The 19,626-nt window shown below is 46.3% G+C and overlaps 1 protein-coding gene across 5 annotated transcripts in view; it reads left to right on the top strand.

Annotated features, from left to right (window-relative positions):
• Nucleotides 1-4,389: 4,389 nt before the first annotated feature.
• The window catches only part of ADAT1 (adenosine deaminase tRNA specific 1), a 50,922-nt gene continuing 35,685 nt past the window's right edge, over nt 4,390-19,626 (top strand). For 2 of the 5 annotated variants that reach the window (XR_009400641.1, XR_009400640.1), the window contains exons 1-8: nt 4,411-5,235; nt 7,755-7,937; nt 8,232-8,300; nt 9,238-9,292; nt 9,741-9,871; nt 13,316-13,916; nt 16,692-16,837; nt 18,586-18,685. Coding sequence is in view for 3 of the 5 variants with exons in the window: in XM_059381289.1 (XP_059237272.1) it covers nt 5,226-5,235; nt 7,755-7,937; nt 8,232-8,300; nt 9,238-9,292; nt 9,741-9,871; nt 13,316-13,916; nt 16,692-16,837; nt 18,586-18,685 (1,295 nt within the window). In the remaining 2 variants the exon portion in view is untranslated. Of the gene's footprint in view, nt 5,236-7,754; nt 7,938-8,231; nt 8,301-9,237; nt 9,293-9,740; nt 9,872-13,315; nt 13,917-16,691; nt 16,838-18,585; nt 18,686-19,626 lie in introns of those variants that run through there. The other 3 variants (XM_059381289.1, XM_059381288.1, XM_059381291.1) reach the window with 3 other exon arrangements.

Here is a 19,626-nt window from a genome sequence, read left to right as displayed (position 1 = left end):
AACAATTTTGTATTCATGTCTGCTCTGTGTCAGGCATTGTGCTGAGGGGTTGGGGACAGCAGTGAACAAAAGCCATGTTCCTACTTTTGTGGAACTTGTATTCATTTAGGGGTTGAGGGCAACTAGACAAGAAATAAGTAAATACACATTTCTGGTACATACTAAGAAAAAAAAACAGGTCAGGACAGAGGTGCTATTCTAGAAGAAGGTGGTTGCGGGACAGTGCTATTCTAAATATAATCAGGGAAAACTTTTAGAGGACTTTTTTTTTTTTTTAAAGATTTTATTTATTCATTTGACAGAGACACAGTGAGAGAGGGGAACACCAGCAGGGGCAGTGGGAGAGAGAAACAGGCTCCCCACCAAGCAGGGAGCCCGATGCAGGGCTCAGTCCCAGGACCCCAGGACCATGACTCAAGACAAAGGCAGAGGCTTTAACGACTAAGCCACCCAGGCGCCCCTAGGTAACATTTTTTTTTTTAAGATTTTATTTATTTATTTATTTGACAGAGATCACAAGTAGGCAGAGAGGCGGGCAGAGAGAGGAGGAAGCAGGCTCACTGCTGAGCAGAGAGCCCGATACGGGACTCCATCCCAGGACCCTGGGATCATGACCTGAGCTGAAGGCAGAGGCTTTAACCCACTGAGCCACCCAGGCCCCCTTAGGTAACATTTTTAAATAATCTGTACACCCAACATGGAGCTCAAACTCTACCTGAAAACAAAAAGAGTTGTGTGCTCTACCAGCTGAGCCAACCAGGTGCCCTGAGAACTGTTTTTGACGAACAGCAAAGCGTCTGGTGTGGCTGGAAAGGAGTAACCAAAGGCCCTAAGGGGCCAGATCACACATGCCGCTGTAAGCCATGCTGAGGAGCCTGTGTTTTATTATGCATGACATGAGTAGTCCCTGGAGGGTTTCAGGCAGAGTGCTTTGAAAATACTGCTGTAGTTAGCACTGGGAGGGCAAGAGTTAGAGGGAGACAGTGGCTGATGGTTTGAAGTAATGGAGTTGGTTACATGTCTTTGGACTCCACCTGGTCCTGAGGTTCATAGAACTTGGTGAGGGGACTTGGGTTGTAAGAAAAAGAATTCAAAAATATGATTTTAGGGGAACCCCCCGCCTGCCTCTCTGCCTACTTGTGATCTCTTCCTCTCTGTGAAATAAATAAATAAAATCTTAAAAACGATTTTACAGTTTGGGACCTGAACAACTGAAGAGTTGTCATTTACTGAAATGGGACAAACAGGAAGTGCAATTTCAGAGGAAAGAATGAGCATTGGGTTTCAGGCCTCATTTAACGTCAGGTAGGAACAGTAAGTATGATGAGTGTAAGTCTGGACTTTTCTCATTACCTTCAGCTCATTTCAGCTGGGCTAGGAATGAGACAAGGGTACGGCTGAGGGCCTGCTGTTAAAATGGAGCCCCCAGCCCCAACACGCGAGGCAGCGGGGGGAACTATAGGTGAGTCCTACCCTGAACAACTTGTCTTTCTCATCTCAGCAAAACCTGCAAGTATCCCAAGGAGTCTATTTTGACAGCAGGGTGTCACTTCTGTAGCTGGTACACTGATCTGAGCACACAGAAGTCCCTTGCTGGGAATCAAGCACCTCCACCCCTCGCTGGCATTTAAACACAGGCTCTGGGAGCACTTGGCAGTGGTAGTGGATGACCAGGTGGCATTTCAGAAGAAACACTTCCAGACGGCACATCCTTCACAAGACAGTATTCAATTAAAATGAAAACCACCTCCCCAAAGGACACGTCATAGGTTCAAGATACGTTACTACCCCTGGAAAAGGCAACAAGGACCATCAAGGTCCCGAGTGACCTTAGAAGAGCTGTTTAGGGGTGCCTGGGTGGGGCAGTTGGTTGAGCATCTGACTCTTGGTGTCTGCTCTGGTCATGATCTCAGGATTGTGGGATCAAGCCCCACTTCAGGCTCCCACTCAGCGGAGAGTCTGCTGGAGACTCTTTCCCTCTCCTTCTGCTCCTCCCACTTGTGCTTGCTTTCTCTCTCTCAAATAAATAAATCTTAAAAAAAAAAAAATAGAGCTGTTTAGTAGTAGGCTGGGTGCAGAAGCCAGCTGTCTGTCCTCAAGAAGGCTGGAGACAGATGAACTGAAGCAGTAGACAACATGTTTGTGGGGTGTGACAGGGAAAAATGACAAACAGGATGAAAGCCAGAAGGAACAGAAGGACTGCAATTATAAAGTCCTCATTACCTCCTTCAACAGTTGAAGCTCACAATTTGCTAACTGTTGTACTGGAGCGAAAACAAAGGCACGGTCTCCAGTTTCATCAAGCTTCTAGAATTGTACGGAAAACAGACATTTATTAAATCATTTTTCAACTGTGTAGAATGGCAGTTCTAATAAATGCTTTGAAGGAGAGATTCAGGCAGTATTGAGAAACCCTAATAGACTCAGTTAAGGAAGGTTTCCCCAAGGATATCAGAATCTGAGATCTGAAAGAAAATGGATCATTAACTAGTCAAAGGAGAGGGTTTTCCATGATGTAGCAACAAGCATAAAGGCCCTGAGGTAGGAAAGAGCATAGAAAAGGCCAATGACACTAGAGAGAGCCCATAAGACATGCCACCAGATGAGGCAGGAAGAAGTTGGTCATACAGGGGTAAGAGCCCTATTATGGGATTTTGAGTAATCCCTGAGCCTATAGGATTTTGTATTTTGAGAGTCCTGGGAAGCCACTAAAGTATTTAAGCAGTGACATCACATTTGTGTTTTAAAAACAGCAGTCTGGCTGCTCTGTGAAAAAGAGCTGGAGTTGGGCAAAGAAAGGTCTAAGTGTAGAGGTTAGTGCAGCAATCCAAGGGGAAGACAGACTGGGCTATTGCCATGGAAATGGACAGAAATGGATATATTCAAAAGACAAGAAGTTACGAACAGGACTTGGCAGTGGATTATATTGTGGGGGTTACACAAGGAAAATGACAAGGAGGGTGACTCACATTACGGTGTATTTGACTACACTGGTGATGGTACTGACCCCTGAGATTGATGACTTCCCACCCCACCCGCCACCAGGATCAGTGCCTCTTTAAAGGCAGAAGAGGGAGGCAGTTGAAGGTTAAAGATATTAGAGAGAAAGGGATAAGGAGCAGGGTCCTTAACCTTGGAGAAGGTCTATGGCCCTTTTCCCCTGAACTGGAGAGAAGAATGGCATCAAGCAAGTTGCACTCCTGTCTCCTCTAACTTTTGAAGTTTACCGAGAGGAAAAGTGACTTCTCTCACCTTTAAGAACTGGCACGGGCTCCTGAATCATCCAAACAAGGTATGCTACTATTCCTGGCAACCTGACGGTTTTAGACCCAGGCTATCCATTAGAGTAGCCACTAGCCACGTGTGGCTGTTGAGGATCTGAAACGTGGCCAGTCCATATGAGAGGCATTTTTTAAATTAAATTTATTTATTTTCAGCATAACAGTATTCATTATTTTTTCAGCACACCCAGTGTTCCATGCAATCCGTGCCCTCTATAATACCCACCACCTGGTACCCCAACCTCCCACCCCTCCCGCCACTTCAAACCCCTCAGATTGTTTTTCAGAGTCCATAGTCTCTCATGATTCACCTCCCCTTCCAATTTCCCCCAACTCCCTTCTCCTCTCTAACTCCCCATGTCCTCCATGCTATTTGTTTTGCTCCACAAATAAGTGAAACCATATGATAATTGACTCTCTCTGCTTGACTTATCTCACTCAGCATAATCTCTTCCAGTCCCATCCATGTTGCTACAAAAGTTGGGTATTCATCCTTTCTGATGGAGGCATAATACTCCATAGTGTATATGGACCATATCTTCCTTATCCATTCGTCTGTTGAAGGGCATCTTGGTTCTTTCCATAGTTTGGCGACCGTGGCCATTGTTGCTATAAACATTGGGGTACAGATGGCCCTTCTTTTCACTACATCTGTATTTTTCGGGTAAATACCCAGGAGGGCAATTGCAGGGTCATAGGGAAGTTGAGAGGCATTTTAAGTGTAAAACACATACCAGATTTCTAAAGTATGGGGAAAAAAACCAATGTAAAATATCTCAGTTTTGTTTTTTTTTTAATATTGGTTACACGCTGAAATGACAAGACTTTGGACACACTGGGCTAAATAAAATATATGATTACAATTAATTTCACCTGTTTCTTTTGACTTTTTTAAATGTAGCTATAGAAAATTTTAAATTGCATTATGTGGCTCATCGTATATTTCTGCAGGACCTTACTGATCTAGACAGAAATTCAGACTAGTATTTCAAGATAGTAGTAGTTCAATCTACTATTTGAACCATCTTACCAGCTTCCGTTGGGCCATTTCACACTCCAACACGCGGGACTCCGACCGAGAAGGACTACAAGGGCCAGAGTGCACAGCGCGCCTTTGGGGGCGGAGCCTGAAAGAGCTGCCTCCTTGGGACGTTACTTCCGCTACGTCCCGCGATTCTCTTCGCTGCCCCTCAGGGCGCGTACCCTGGAGGTTCGAGGGGAGCGTCCGGCAGGTGGCGGGGTGGCGGGCCCGAGGGCGCGCAAGTGTGGGGGACCCCCTCCACCAAGGCTGCTGGGGGAGCTGCCCTCGGTCTGCCTTCCCGAGCCGGTTTTGCGTGTGAAGTGGTGGGATGGACCGTGCCTCCCCGGGCGCGCGTCCCGTTTCCCGGAAGCGCCGGTGTCCGCGGCGGGCGGGCGTGGTGCGGGTGGCCTCGCAGCGGCGGGCGCGCCTCCCGAGGAGGTGGGCGCGCAGGTTGTCGCTGTTTCACGCGGGCCCAGAGCTTCTCGGGCAGCTGGCCGAATGGGCCCCACTCCCGCTCTAGAGCCTGCAGAGGAGGGGCTGCGGTCGGGATTATTGAGCAGAGGGGACTGCAGCCAAAGCCTTTTCTCCCGTGGTGAGAAAATGAAGCTGAGCTGCCTTCACCTTACTTTGAAAAGGGAGTGGGTTCTTGGGCTTTTTGTGCGTGTTGCCACATGCGATCTTGTGGGCAGAGACCTGCCTGTTTCACTGAGCTGTTGTTTCATAGGACGTTACTCCAGACCCAAGAGAGAGTGGATGTGGAGTTTGGATTTTAGTGGACCTAGTTTAGCAAAACATGGATTCATGTCAGCTACCGTGCACGCTCACCCAGACAATTACGTGAATGAGAAGATGGAATAGTTCCGGGCTGCATCATCTTAGGGAGTCAGTGGTACTTCTGGCAAGTTCTGTCTTCCCTGGCTACTATGGTTCGTGGTATGTGCCTCTGGTTTAATTGCACGTTGATGCCTTGTGATGCCCGCTCTCCCCCGCCCAATCCCAAAATGAGGGGGGAAAATCCCTTCCAAATAGAGGATTCTAGGATCTCCCATGCTTTTCTTCCCCACCCCCCAAACATAATTTTCTTTTGCCTGGAGAGATACATGGCCTGCTGGTTCTCTGACTTTATTTTATTTTATTTTTTGACAGAGAGAGAGAGATCACAAGTAGGCAGAGAGGCAGGCAAAGAGGGAGGAGGAAGCAGGCTCCCTGCTGAGCAGAGAGTCTGATTCGGGACCCTGAGATCGGAGCTGAAGGCTGAGGCTTAACCCACTGAGCCACTCAGGCGCCCGTGGTTCTCTGACTTTCAAGTCACAGTTTATGTCAGTTCCTGGAAGATTCTGGTTTTCAGTCACTGTGGTCTGATTTACCATGACCATTTATTGCAGCAGCAGCCTCCACATTAGAACTCTTAAAAGATAAATGGGAGCATATTAAAAATTGTAAGAGCCTTTTTTGGGGCAAAAATCAATTCCAGTTAGGCAGCACCAAACCGAAAGTGGTTAGGAACATTGCAGATCAGAGCTAGGGGAGAGACTTCCAAAGAGTACAGCAAGAAGGGAAATTAGGTGGTTGGCAAAAGTTTAAGCCTGGGTCTGGCTGTTTGTGACTGGTTATCCTTACCATTTTGCTATTGTAACCTACAGGCATGTACAAACTTAGATCATGGTTTCCTTTATAGGCCACCATAGCACATCATTAATGGTGTTCTTGTTTAATTAATCTAACTCCGTGCTGGGAGCTCATTGTAGAAATAGCATTTTTCAGAAGCTGCAAGGAGTGGGACTCAGTAATGTCTTTTTTTTTTTTTTTTAAGATTTTATTCATCCATTTGACAGAGAGAGATCACAAGTAGGCAGAGAGGCAGGCAGAGAGGGGGAAGCAGGCTCCCTCCCGAGCAGAGAGCCTCATGCAGGGGCTCGATCCCAGGACCCTGAGATCATGACCTGAGCGGAAGGCAGAGGCTTAACCCTCTGAGCCACCCAGGCGCCCCAATGCCTTTTTTTTTTTTTAAATGCATAGCTGTATCCATCACCATATGATCTCATTTTCTGCTAAGAAGCTTTTCATACATTTGAGTCCAAATGAAATTATTGAGTGAGCACAGAGTCAATAGTAGACAGGTTTCTAGCAAAGTAGCCTCTCTGATCTAATATGCTTAATGGTTTTTTATTCATGGCTTTACATTGCCTTTGCAGCCCCCTGCTCCCCAGGGGGCTCAAGACAATCAGGAACATGAAATGTTCCTTTTTGAAACATTAATCATAGTTGACATTAATTATGCTTAACATTGTAGCAGTAGCTTTTTATAAATATTACTTAATCCTCACAATAACCCATAGATTAAATACTACTGTGATCCCTGTTTTAGCAGATAAAGACACAGAAACAGAGAGGTTAGGTAATCTACTCAGTATCACCCAGTTGGTAGCAAAATCAGGATTAGAATACAGAAAGGGTAACTCCAAAGCCCACACTCCAGCACAGACTCCTGTAAGGAGAATGGTTGACTGGTGAGAAAGCTCTGGGCTTTGTCACTTCTCCCACCTGCCTCATAAAACATTATGGGAGAAATTGTTTTCTTGATGGGGTCATCGGAGATTTATTAGAGGGAGATCAAGAGTCAATCTGCTGGAAGAAGTCGGAGAAGAGAAAAAAAGTCAGAAAAAGAGGATGTAAAAGAAGAACATCTGCCCAGAAAGATAAACCTTGTATGGTTAGAGTCTGCCCGAATCCAGCTAAGGTGTGCAATACCTGATGTGCTACTTCCAAATGAAAATTGGAGTAGCAAGGATACTTCCCTCTCATGCACTTTTATTTTTGAGTAGTAGGTTCAGATTCATTAGATACATGTCAGATGTCCAACATTTAAAAAGAAACATCTTTAAGAAACTGGGACTTCTTTGATCTTTCCTTAAAATGAAAAGGGGAGGGGTGCCTGGGTGGTTTAGTGGATTAAGCCTCCAACTCTTAATCTCAGCTCAGGTCTTGATCTCAGGATTGTGAGTTCAGACTGTGTGTGGGGCTCCATGCTGGGTATGAAGCCTGCTTTTAAAAGGGGGGGGTCGCCTAGGTGGCTCAGTGGGTTAAGCCTCTGCCTTCAGCTCAGGTCATGATCTCGGGGTCCTGGGATCAAGCCCCACATGGGGCTCTCTGCTCAGCAGGGAGCCTGCTTTGCCCCCTCTCTGCCTGCCTCTACCTATTTGTGATCTCTCTGTCATCAAATAAATAAATAAAATCTAAAAAAAGAAGGGGGGGTGGTGTGTGAAGAGGGGACAGGGAAGTAGTAGAAGAAAGTGACCCATTAGAGTTCGAGATAGAGAAACCTTGGTATGAATGCGGTCAAGCTATCCTGAAAGCCCACTGAAGTGCCTGGGCAAGATGCTACTGAGTAGCATCTTGCGTTGCTTCTCTTTTCTGTTCTTCTGATGGTTGTGGTTTTTGATCTGGCTCAGCACTAACGCGGACCATGTGGACTGCAGATGAGATTGCCCAGCTGTGTTATGAACACTATAGGACCAGACTGCCCAAGCAGGGGAAGCCTGACCCCAACCGTGAGTGGACATTATTAGCAGCCGTGGTGAAGATACAGCCTGCAGCTGACCAGGCCCATGGCATCACTAATAAACCGGCACAAGGTGAGGCCTTTTCACCTTCCAGCGCTCCCTCTCCCTGTCAGAGATGGTAGGAGAATTGTTCATGGCTGTGCAGGGACAGTCCTGGCTGGCGACCGCCACAGCAGTGGGCATGTTCTCCTTTCTCTCCACCAGGGGGCGCAGTACTTGTGGTTGGAGCCTGCGGTGTTGCAACCACAGCCCTGGGTTGGGTCCCCTATAGAAAGGCCCTGGAGGAGTGTGCATGCGTGAAACCTGAGGGCTGGGGACCATTCACAGTACGGGAGCACACCTAATGATTCCTTCTTTCCCTCTCAGTGACGAAGGAAGTTGTCTCCATGGGAACAGGAACGAAATGTATAGGCCAGTCCAAAATGAGGAAGAGCGGTAAGCCCGGGTGGGGTCTGAACAGCCTTCATCCAGGGCACGATGGAAAGACCTTTGCATTTTGTCCTTTCCTCTCCTCATCCTGTTAAAAGCGGCCACATCACTGAGGTGGCTGACCTTTCCTTTCCCACTGTCACTCCACTGGGAAGGTCAGAATTCATTTTAAGAATCAGAATAAACAGTGGGGCCAAAGGCTGCCAGGAACATGCTTTCTGCATAGATTGGAAGTTGGCCGGTATTTTCCTGCGCAAACCAAAATTTCCCTGGAGCAGCTCCTCCCCGTTAGGTGTGAAGCCCCCCTAAGGCAATCTTGAATTGATGGAGATTTGGACAACAAAAAGAATATGGAAATCCCTTGGAAATCTGACATCTTCACCTCCTGCTTCCCGTTAGCAGATTCCTTCCCAGGTTTGCTTCCTCCATTTTCCCAGCCTTGCCTCCTGTGTGCCTGGACCACTGTGGATTGAATTTGATGGACTCGTATCACCACAAGCTCAAGTGTGATATCAGGCCACAAAAGATTTGGACCCCCGTCCTCCATCTATTTTCCTGTAAATCAGTCCTTCTCAACTATGGGGAGATTTTGTCCCCTGGGGGACCTGTGGCAGTGGTTGGAGACATTTTCCATCTTCGGTTGCCACACGTCAGGGGAGGGCGTTACTATGCTATCTGCCTCTGGTGCTAGAGGCCAGGAATGCTAGTAAACATCCTCCCTTCCACAGTACAGAGCCTCACAACAAAGAATTTTCTAACCCAGGGTGTCAGTAGTACTGATTTGAGGAGGCCCTGTATTGCCATCAGTGATCACAATACTTCCTGACAGCCCTCCAGGAGCTCCATGGCCATCCTGGTAGCTGGGGAAACTGCTGTGTTCTACTGCAGGGAAACAGGGCCTCTGGTCCTCTGTGTCTTCACTAGTGTCCTGTCTTTGCCACAGGAGACATCCTCAATGATAGCCACGCTGAGGTCATAGCCAGGAGGAGTTTCCAAAGGTAAAGGGACAACCCCAGAGAATCTGACTTAGCCTGCCATGGGGAGCCCCAGAATTTGCATTTCTAATAAGCTCCCGAGCAACACGGATGATGTCGGTATGTGAACCACACTTTGATTAGCCCTGGTCTAGACGGTGGTTCTTACACTTGGTGTGCATCAGAATTACCTATGTTTGTGAAAACTCAGATTGTTGGGCCCTCCCCTGGAAATTCCGATTCAGCAGGTCAGGGGCGGGACCTGGATTTCTAACAAATTCCAGATGATGCTGATGCTGCTGGTCAGGGGCCACACTTTTGAGAATCACTGGTCTGCATCATCCTCGAAATTCCAAATCACTGCCAGTCCCATCTGTCTGCAGTAACTCTTTCTTAATCATCAACCAGCCAGTCTTAGACTTCACCGAAGTGTTTGGTTGTTCATTCTGGCCACACCTTGTGCCCCAATTAGGTACCTTCTCCATCAGCTCCACTTGGCGGCCGCCCTAAAGGAGGATAGCATCTTTGTCCCTGGAACTCAGAGAGGGCTGTGGAAACTCAGGCCAGACCTCTCCTTTGTGTTTTTCTCCAGCCATACACCCTGTAAGTATAGCCAACCCTTTGGATCATTATTACGTTGTCTACTTCCTTATGTCCTCTTATCCTTAGATCTATTCCTCAGAAAAGCTCGTCTGGCTGCAGTGTAGCTGCAGGCAGTGGACACTGCCTTTTTCTGAACGGGCCGTGGTGCCTGACCACTTCTCTATCAAGGAACGACACTGTAGTTCTAGGTTCCCAGTCAGGATTGGGAAGCTTCAAGCAGAAACCCCACAAAGGTCTGAAAGAAGTCCAAAGCCCTGAGTTCTGTAGTAATTTATCCTGAAACTCAGTCCATTCATTCACTCCTTCAGTTATTTTCTGCTACTTGTCAGGTACAATGTGACGTTGGGTCTACAGCAGGGAGTAAGACTTGTCCCTCGCCTAGCCTCATAGAGTGTAGACAGTCATGATCAGTTAAGTTAAATTTTGACGAGTTAAATGGGGACATTCAGGTGCTGTGGTTGCATCAAGCAGGAAGACCAGACTTCGCCTAGAGGAGACCACTGTTTTTTTGTTTTGAAAATGGAGAATTTCTGCTCTCTTTAGATAGCAGCTCAGGGATGGCAGTAAACTTCACTCACCCTAAAACCTTTGGGAAGGAAGGCTCTAACAGTGTTCTGTAAGTATTAAACTTTAAAACTACACATGCAATTAGAGCAGATATAGGTACTAGCTCTGAAGAGACAGAAGAGCTGTCAAGACTTGTCATAATACAAATCCAAAATATAATACAGCTTAAGGAAGGATGAGTCTCAGAAAAGAATAGGTTGAGTCAAAGGCCAGAAAATGACATACAGAGAAAGGCAGGGCTCATCTGTGCTTTCTTACTAGCCCTGGATACCCTGATCCAAGAACCAAAGGATGTTTCTTAACTCAGTGCTTCTCAAACTATAAAATGCAAATGAATGATCTTAAAATGTGGATTCAAATTCATTAGGACTGGGATGAAACCTAAGGTTCTGCATTTCTTTCTTTCTTTTTTTTTTTTTTTTTTAAAGATTTTATTTATTTACTTGAGAGAGAGACAGTGAAAGAGAACATGAGCGAGGAGAAGGTCAGAGAGGGAAGCAGACTCCCCATGGAGCTGGGAGCCCGATGCGGGACTCGATCCCAGGACTCCGGGATCATGACCTGAGCCGAAGGCAGTCGTCCAACCAACTGAGCCACCCAGGCGCCCAGGTTCTGCATTTCTAACCAAGTCCCCATGATGTCAGTGGTGTTCACCTGTGGACCACACTTGGAGTAACTAGGGCTTGGCTGACCCAGTGGTAGGTGTAGCCTTATGATGGAGAGAGATGCATCTGTGGATCACAGCTAGCCTCACCCACTAATCAGACCACATAGATCAGTGGTCCACTGGCTGGTCTATAGCCAGCTGGGAAAAATCTGGACTATAGTGTGTTTTTCAAAAAGTTTAATTTCTGGGGTGCCTGGGTGGCTCAGTCCTTAAGCATCTGGCTTTGGCTCAGGTCGTGATCCCAGGGTCCTGGGATTGAGCCCCACATCAGGCTCCCTGCTCAGCGGGAAGCCTGCTTCTCCCTCTCCCACATGCCCTGCTTATATTCCCTCTCTTGCTATCTCTGTCTCTCTCTTTCTGTCCAATAAATAAATAAAATCTTTAAAAGTCAAATAAATAAGCTCTTTTTTTAAAAAAATCTAATTTCTTTCCATGAAAAGGTTATGAGATTTTTATCTTTTTATTTTAAATAGTGGTAATTAGGAAAAAAAATAAATAGCAATAATTAGGATTTTTTTTTAAGATTTTATTTATTTATTTGACAGAGAGAGATCACAGTAGGAGAGAGGAAGGGAAGAGATCACAGAGAGAGAGGAAGGGAAGCAGGCCCCCTGCTGAGCAGAGAGTCCGATGCGGGGCCCGATCCCAGGACCCTGAGATCATGACCCGAGCCAAAGGCAGCGGCTTAACCCACTGAGCCACCCAGGCACCCAATAATTAGGATTTTTAAAGATCTTAGTTGATGGAATACAAAATTGACCACCCCCTTTGTTGATCTTAAAATCTTCTGGAAATTTTACTGGTCTGTGAAATAAAAATCTAAACCCACCAATCCAACTGCCCTGGGCTAATAGGTCATCTTTTGCACTGCAGTGCCCACGCATGGTTTGTGTGCAGGAGGAAAGAATATTACCTGGAGAATGTAACTGTCTCCCTTTGCATTTATTCCTCATTACTAATTGATAATTTGGTGCCTGGATTAGCTATTTCAGACTCTTACTTGTGAGTTTTATTAGCATGAATCAGCCTCTCAGGTTTAGGCATCTGTCTGGATCAAATCTCCGAGCCTTCAGAGTGGGAGGTGGGCCCAGTCAATTCTTCAAAGTCACTGTCCCCTTGTGAGGTCTCTGGAAATCCGCCAGCCAGCCTCTCTGGCCACAATCCCAGTTCTACATTTCTTGCCTTTCCCACTCAGGTTCTAAAGGCTACAGATGTATTATTTACACGCTTTAGAAAAGCCACACACACTAGGTTAGTGTTTGAAGAAGTAGCTCCCTTCTCCAGGGAACGCTGTGCTTTTTGCTAACCTCTGGTTTACTGTGTTTCTATTTAAGCACAGAGTTGAGTCAGAAATCTCTAACCCAGCACAGGGAAACACCACTTGTGTAATTCACTGCAAAGCCTTTACTGTGAAGATACGCACATAATTCTCTAAGATGGGGAATTTGGGAACATATTTGCCAAATATTTAACCATGAAACCAACCTCCCACTTTTGTTTTCCAAAGCATCTTACAGGATAACATTCTAAAAAATGCACTTGGGAAACTGTGCTCATTGTAAATCAAGGGTTCTCAACTCAGGACAGTTTTGCTTCTCAGAGGCCATTTAGCAACATCTGGGGACATTTTTGATGGCCAGACTTGGGGTGCTATTGGTATCTAGTAGGTAGAGACTGAGGAGCTGGTAACCGTCCCATGATGTAAAGAATAGCCCCCACAAAAGGAATTACGTGGCCCAGTAATAATAATAATAATAATAATAATCAGTATTATGAATGTTGACAAACCCTGGTCAAAGCTATTGTTTCCAAAACTTCCTGTAATGAGCATTACCTGGGATCTTTGTTAAAGTATTCTGCTTCCCAGACCCCCCACCCCCACCCCAGAGTTTCTGACTCACTGGGTCTAGGTAGGATAGAGCCACGAAGGAATCTTACTCGGGAAATTTGGGCAAGTGTGCCTAATCCCAAGTCAGCTAGGAAAATAGAATTAGACTTTGTTTCAGACAGTGGTTCTCCAGTCATCAGAATGACCCGGAGAGCTAAAATATACACTGCTGGCGACCACCTCCAGAGTTTCAGACTTAGCAGGTCGACTGTGGCTTCCGAGAATTGGCATTTCTAACAAGTTCCGTAGGGACATTGATGTGGCTGGTCCTGGGCCCTCACTTTGAGAACCACTGGTTTTTAAGAGGTCCCTTCTCTTGCAGGTGGGGATGCCTCCATCATTCCAATGCTCGAGTTTGAAGATCAGCCCTGCTGTCCTGTCCGTAGAGACTGGGCCAGTAAGCCATCAGAAGCCAGTGGTGACCTGGAAGCTCCTGAGGACACAGAGAGATGTGAGGGCCTGGGTAGTCCTATGACCAAAAAGATGAGGCTTGAGCCCGGGACTCCTGACGGTGTAGCTCAACATCAGAGTTTTGGCCATCAGGAGAGTGGCCCAGTCACACCAGACGTCAGCGGCTCTCATGTTACTGCACAGGAACAGGCCCCTGTCACCAGAACGGCCCCCGGTGGTGTCAAAGTGGTGGACATTTATAGAACTGGAGCCAAGTGTGTGCCCGGAGAAGCTGGAGACTCCAGGCAGCCTGGTGCTGCGTATCACCAGGTGGGGCTGCTCCGAGTGAAGCCCGGCCGGGGAGACCGGACTTGCTCCCTGTCCTGCAGTGACAAGCTGGCCCGGTGGAACGTCCTCGGATGCCAGGGGGCACTGTTGATGCACCTTCTAGAAGAGCCCGTCTACCTATCAGCTGTGGTGATTGGGAGGTGCCCATACAGCCAGGAGGCGATGCACAGAGCTCTGACCGGGAGGTGAGCCTGGAGGGGGTGGGGGGGAGGGAGCAGCTGGAACAGCCTTTCCAAGAAGACTCAGAAGATGTCCGAAGAGACTAAAATACCCATACGTTTTGATCCATTGGGTCTATTGCTGGGAATTTGTCCTAAGAAATAATTAAGAAAGTGCTCAGACATTTAGCTGTGTGTGTAGTCATGTTTTAAAAAGAAAAGGAAACCAGTGAAATAGTTTAAAGCTAATATTGATGACTATTGGACCTGAAAAGATGCTCATAATTTTTATAAAATTTTATTTTATTATTTCAGTGTTCCAAGATTTATTTATTTATTTATTTATTTATTTGACAGAGAGAGATCACAAGTAGGCAGAGAGGCAGGCAGAGAGAGAGGAAGAAGCGGGCTCCCTGCTGAGCAGAGAGCCCGATGTGGGGCTTGATCCCAGGACCCTGGGATCATGACGTGAGCCGAAGGCAGAGGCTTTAACCTACTGAGCTACCCAGGCGCCCCCACAAGATTCATTGTTTATGCACCACACCCAGTGCTCCATGCAATCTCCGTAATACCCACCCCCAGGCTCACCCAACCCCCCACTCCCCTCCCCTCCAAAACCCTCAGTTCCTCAGAGTCCACAGTCTCTCATGGTTCATCTCCCCTCCAATTTCCCCCAACTCACTTCTCTCCTTCTCTCCATGTCCTCTGTGTTATTCCTTATGCTCCACAAGTAAGTGAAACCATATGATAATTGACTCTCTCTGCTTGACTGATTTCACTCAGCATAATCTCCTCCAGTCCTGTCCATGTTGATACACAAGTTGGGTATTCATCCTTTCTGATGGAGGCATAATACTCCATTGTATAGATGGACCACATCTTCCTTATCCATTCGTCCATTGAAGGGCATCTGGGCTCCTTCTATAGTTCGGCAATTGTGGACATTGCTGCTATGACCATTGGGGTACAGATGGCCCTTCCTTTCACCACATCTGTATTTTGGGGTAAATCAGTAGTACAGTTGCAGGAGATGGTCATAATTCTTAAAGAGCAAGTTTTTTTTTTTTTTTTTTTAGATTTTATTTATTTGATAGACAGAGATTACATGTAGGCAGAGAGGCAGGCAGGGAGAGAGGAGGAAGCAGGCTCCCTGCTGAGCAGAGAGCCAGATGCGGGGCTCGATCCCAGGACCCTGAGACCACGACCCGAGCCGAAGGCAGAGGCTTTAACCCACTGAGCCACCCAGGCGCCCCATTAAAGAGCAAGTTTAAAGATACAATGAGTTCGTGTTGGTCGTGAAGTATATATGCACATAGTAAAAAAATTTTGGGAGGATATATACCAAGGTACTAGTATGATTATCTCTGAGTTGTGATATTATGGGTATATTTTTTTCTTCTTTGTGGTTACTCTGTTTTCTCATTGTTCTGCCCCGTACATATATATTGCTACTCTAATTTTTTAAAACCATCAATGTCTTTAAAAGATAAAAGACAGGGGCGCCTGGGTGGTTCATTGGGTTAAGCCTCTGCCTTTGGCTCAGGTCATGATCTCAGGGTCCTGGGATCGAGCACCACATTGGGCTCTCTGCTCAGCGGGAAGCCTGCTTTCTCCTCTCTCTCTCTGCCTGCCTCTCTGCCTACTTATGATCTCTGTCAAATGTATAAAATCTTTAAAAAAAAAAAAAAAAAGGATAAAAGACAAAGGATGATCACTCAAGTGTGGTCCCCCATAAGGAAGCGTGGCTAAGCCCAGTTAAGGCTGTGATAAAAGAAGGCAGGGAGAGGCCACCGCTGGGGGGAGGCCTGTTGTGTCGGCTGCACTGCTCCTGAGACCAGGGCCAGGGAACACACCCAGGGAGTGTACCCAGGAGAAATGAAAACATGTATCCACGTAAATACCGACACATGAACGTTCACAGTGGCACGAGTCACACCAGCCGCAAAATGAAGCTGCCCAGATGTGCATCAGCTGGTGAACAGATCAACAAAAGGTAATAGATTGTTAGATCATCAGCCCCAAAAAGGAGCAAAGACTGGCCAAGCTACCACACGGACAAGCCTCAAAAGCTCCATGCTGAGTGAGAGGAGCCATGTAGCGTATGAATTCATGGAGCGAAATGTCCAAAATGGGCAAATCCAGAAGTAGGTTGGAGGGTGCTGGAGAAATGCATGGGAAGTGACCGCTGATGGGTGCTGGGTTTCTTATCAGGGGTCAAACATGATAAATTCAGATTATGGTGACAGGCACAATTCTGTGAATATAGTAAAAAACAAACAAAACCTTAAATTGTACACTGAGAATGGATGAATTCTCTGGTATACAACTACAGCCCAGTATGATGTTTTCAACAAAAGCACTCCCAAGCACTATGCCCAAGACATTTTCGGTGTTTTCCGTGCTTTCCCTAGTCTGTCTGCTCGGTTCCAGAGCAGCATCATGGTAGCCTCTAGATGGTGTGAAAGACCCAAGAGGGAAAAACGAAGCTTGTCTGTTACAGGAGAGCTTTGGTTTCTGGTGTGTTTGGACGATTCCCTAGGAAGAGATACTGACGAGTTAATATTGCTCTTTGAGGGTTTGCAGTCTTTCAAAGCCAGTACCAGGACTGGAGTTCACAGTGTCCCTAAAGTTTCTGAGGGGTGGTGACTCAGCTAATCCTTTTCACTTCAGAGAGATAGGAAGGAGATTCAGTTCTTTCACACCCTCTCACCGAGACTCAGGGGCAGGGAAGTGGTCCCCGGGTGTAGACACTGTCTTCCAGAGGACCATGCTGAAACTGAGTGCATTCTCCCTCACATTTAGGTGTCAGAACGTCTCTGCGCTACCGAAAGGCTTTGGAGTTCAAGAAGTGAAAATACAGCAGTCTGGTTTACTGTTTGAACAGAGCCGCAGCGCAGTACAGACAAGAAGGGCTGATGGCTCGGGCCGACTTGCTCCTTGTGGTGCAGGTAAAGTATCTGCCCTATTCCACTTGCCCTGGAGTAACTTTTGCACAGATCATGGAGTGGCCCAGAGAGGGGCTGCATTTCCCAGCCCAGGGAGACAGCTTCTGACCCGAGTCCTCAGTAGCGGAGGCTTGACCACACTGAGTCAGGATCGTGCTCTGCAAGACACCAGGCAACTTACTTTTCCTGTCTTAGCCTCAGGCTCTTCATCTCCAGATAAGAACATCATTTCTTAATTAATTACTTATTAATTGTTAATTAATAGAATTAAGGAATTCTATTAATTATTAATATCATTTCTTTAAAATTAATCCAATTAATAAAACGGGCAGAAGGGATGAACAGACATTTCTTTAAGGAAGACATCCAGATGGCCAACAGACACATGAGAAGATGCCCAACGTCACTCATCATTGGGGAAATGCAGATCGAAACCCCAGTGAGCTATCACCTGATGCCTGTCAGAATGACTAAAATCAACACAAGAAACAAGTGTTGGCAAGGACGTGGAGAAAAAGGAACCTCTTTATACTGTTGGTAGGAATGGTGGGAATGCAAACTGGTGCAGCCACTGTGGAAAACAGTACGGAGGTTCCTCAAAAAATTAAAAATAAAACTACCCTATGATCCAGTAATCACACTAGGGGTATTTACCCTAAAAGTACAAAAACACTAACTGAGAGGAATACATGCACTCCTATGTTTACTGCAGCATTATTTACAGTAGCCAAGCTATGGAAGCAGCCCAAGTTTCCATCAACTGACGAATGAATAAAGATACTGCTCAGCCATAGAAGAAAATGAAATCTTGCCATTTGGAGGGACTTCGATGCAGCTAGAGTGTATTATGCTAAGCAAAATAAGTCAGGCAGAGGAAGACATACTGTATGATCTCACTCATATGTACAATTTAGGAAACAATGAGCAAAGGGGAAAAAAATAGAGACAAACCAAGAAACAGTCTTTTTTTTTTTTTTAATATTTTGTGTATTCATATGACAGTGCACAAGCAGGGGGAGGTGCAGAGGGAGAAAAAGAAGACTCCCTGCCAAACAGGGAGCCCAATGTGGGACTCGATCCCAGGTCCCAAGGATCATGACCTGAGCCAAAGGCAGACACTTAACTGACTGAGCCACCCAGATGCCCCAAGAAGGAGAGACTCTTAGCTCTATAGAACAAACTGATGTTACCAGCATAGGGGGAGGGGGGTTCAGATGGGGATTACAAGAGTATGCTTATGAAAACAATGTGTCAGGGCACCTGAGTGGCTCAGTGGGTTAAGCCTCTGGCCTCAGCTCAGGTCATGATCCCGGGTCCTGAGATCGAGCCCCACATGGGGCTCTCTGATCAGCAGGGAGCCTGCTTCCCCCCTCCCCCTCTGCCTGCCTCTCTGCCTACTTGTGATCTCTCTCTCTCTCTGTCAAAGAAAGAAATAAATAAATCTTAAAGAAAAAGAAAGAAAACAATGTGTCATTTTCTTATCGGTATTGTTACAAGGATTAAATGAGAAATTCTGTTTCCATGCGCTGCTGACTGTATGTCCAGCCTGTAACAAGTGCTTAGTGGTTATTGGGTCTTAGAATGAAGATGATGAATGATGAACCTCTTTATATCACTGTATTCTGGAGGTCGGGCATCAGAGTGGCAGCCATTGACTCTGTTTTGGAGAGAGAGGGAAGTATTTTTGTGAAAAGACTTCTGACATTCACAGGAAACTGAGGAATTTTAGCTAGAATCTTGTCTTTTCATAGCCATCAGCTGGAGCGCAGTTCCCGAGCAGCCGCTGGATGTCACTGCCAATGGCTTTCCGCAGGGAACAACGAAGAAAGCCATCAGGTGCCTTCAGGCCAGGTAAGCAGGTTGAGGCAGGAGGAGACGGTGGCCTTGCAGGCACCCTTTACCACTAATTCCAGAACATCTTCACTGCCCCGAAAAGAAGCCCTACCCCTCTTAGCAGTCATTCCCCCGGCCCTACTCCGGCCCCTGACATCCATGAATCGACGTGTTGTCTCTGTGGATTTGTTCTTTCTGGGCATTTCGCTGTGTAAGGTCATACAGGATGTGGCTTATTTTACTTAGCGCAAGGTTTTCAAGGCTCATCCGTGTCGTAACATGTATCAGTCCTTCATTCCTATATACCATTGTGGTATTTTGTGGGGGTCTGCCCGCTGCTTTTTGTTCATCAGTCCTTTTGTCCGTGGCCATTTGGGTTATTTCGCTTTTGGGTTATCAGAAATGGTGCTGCTGTAAACATTTATATAGTGAGCTCTTAGGTGGGCATATGTTTTCAATTCTCCTGGGTGTACCGTGGCATGAAATTGCTGAGTCCTGTGATAACCTTGGGGGTTTTTTGCTTTTCTGCTTTTTGGAGGAACTGCCAAAAATTTTCCGTAGCAGCTGCAGCAATTTGAACTCCCACCAGCAATGTATGCATCTCAGTTACCCTACTTCCTTTACGACACTCGCTGTTGCCTATTTCATTGGAACCACTCTAGTGGGCATGAGAGCTATCTCGTGGTTTTGATGTGCCTTTCCCTAATAACTGTTGGAGCTTCTTTGATGTTGAGCATTCTTTCGTATTTTATTTGCCATTTGTGTATCTTCTCTGGAGAAATACCTATTCTGATCCTTTGTCCGTTTGTTTATCTTTTTATTGTTGAGTTGAAACATTTCTTTGTATAATCTGGATGCCAGTCTTTTTTCACATATGTCTTTGAACATATTTTCTGCAATTCTGTGGGTTATCTTTTCACTTTTTGAAAGGGTCCTTTAAAGCACGGAAATTTTAAAGT

Source organism: Mustela nigripes, chromosome 17 (assembly GCF_022355385.1).
Source record: "Mustela nigripes isolate SB6536 chromosome 17, MUSNIG.SB6536, whole genome shotgun sequence".
NCBI lineage: Eukaryota > Metazoa > Chordata > Mammalia > Carnivora > Mustelidae > Mustela > Mustela nigripes.
The sequence above is the reverse complement of the archived record's forward strand: the minus strand, read 5'-3'. Positions and strand labels throughout refer to the sequence as shown.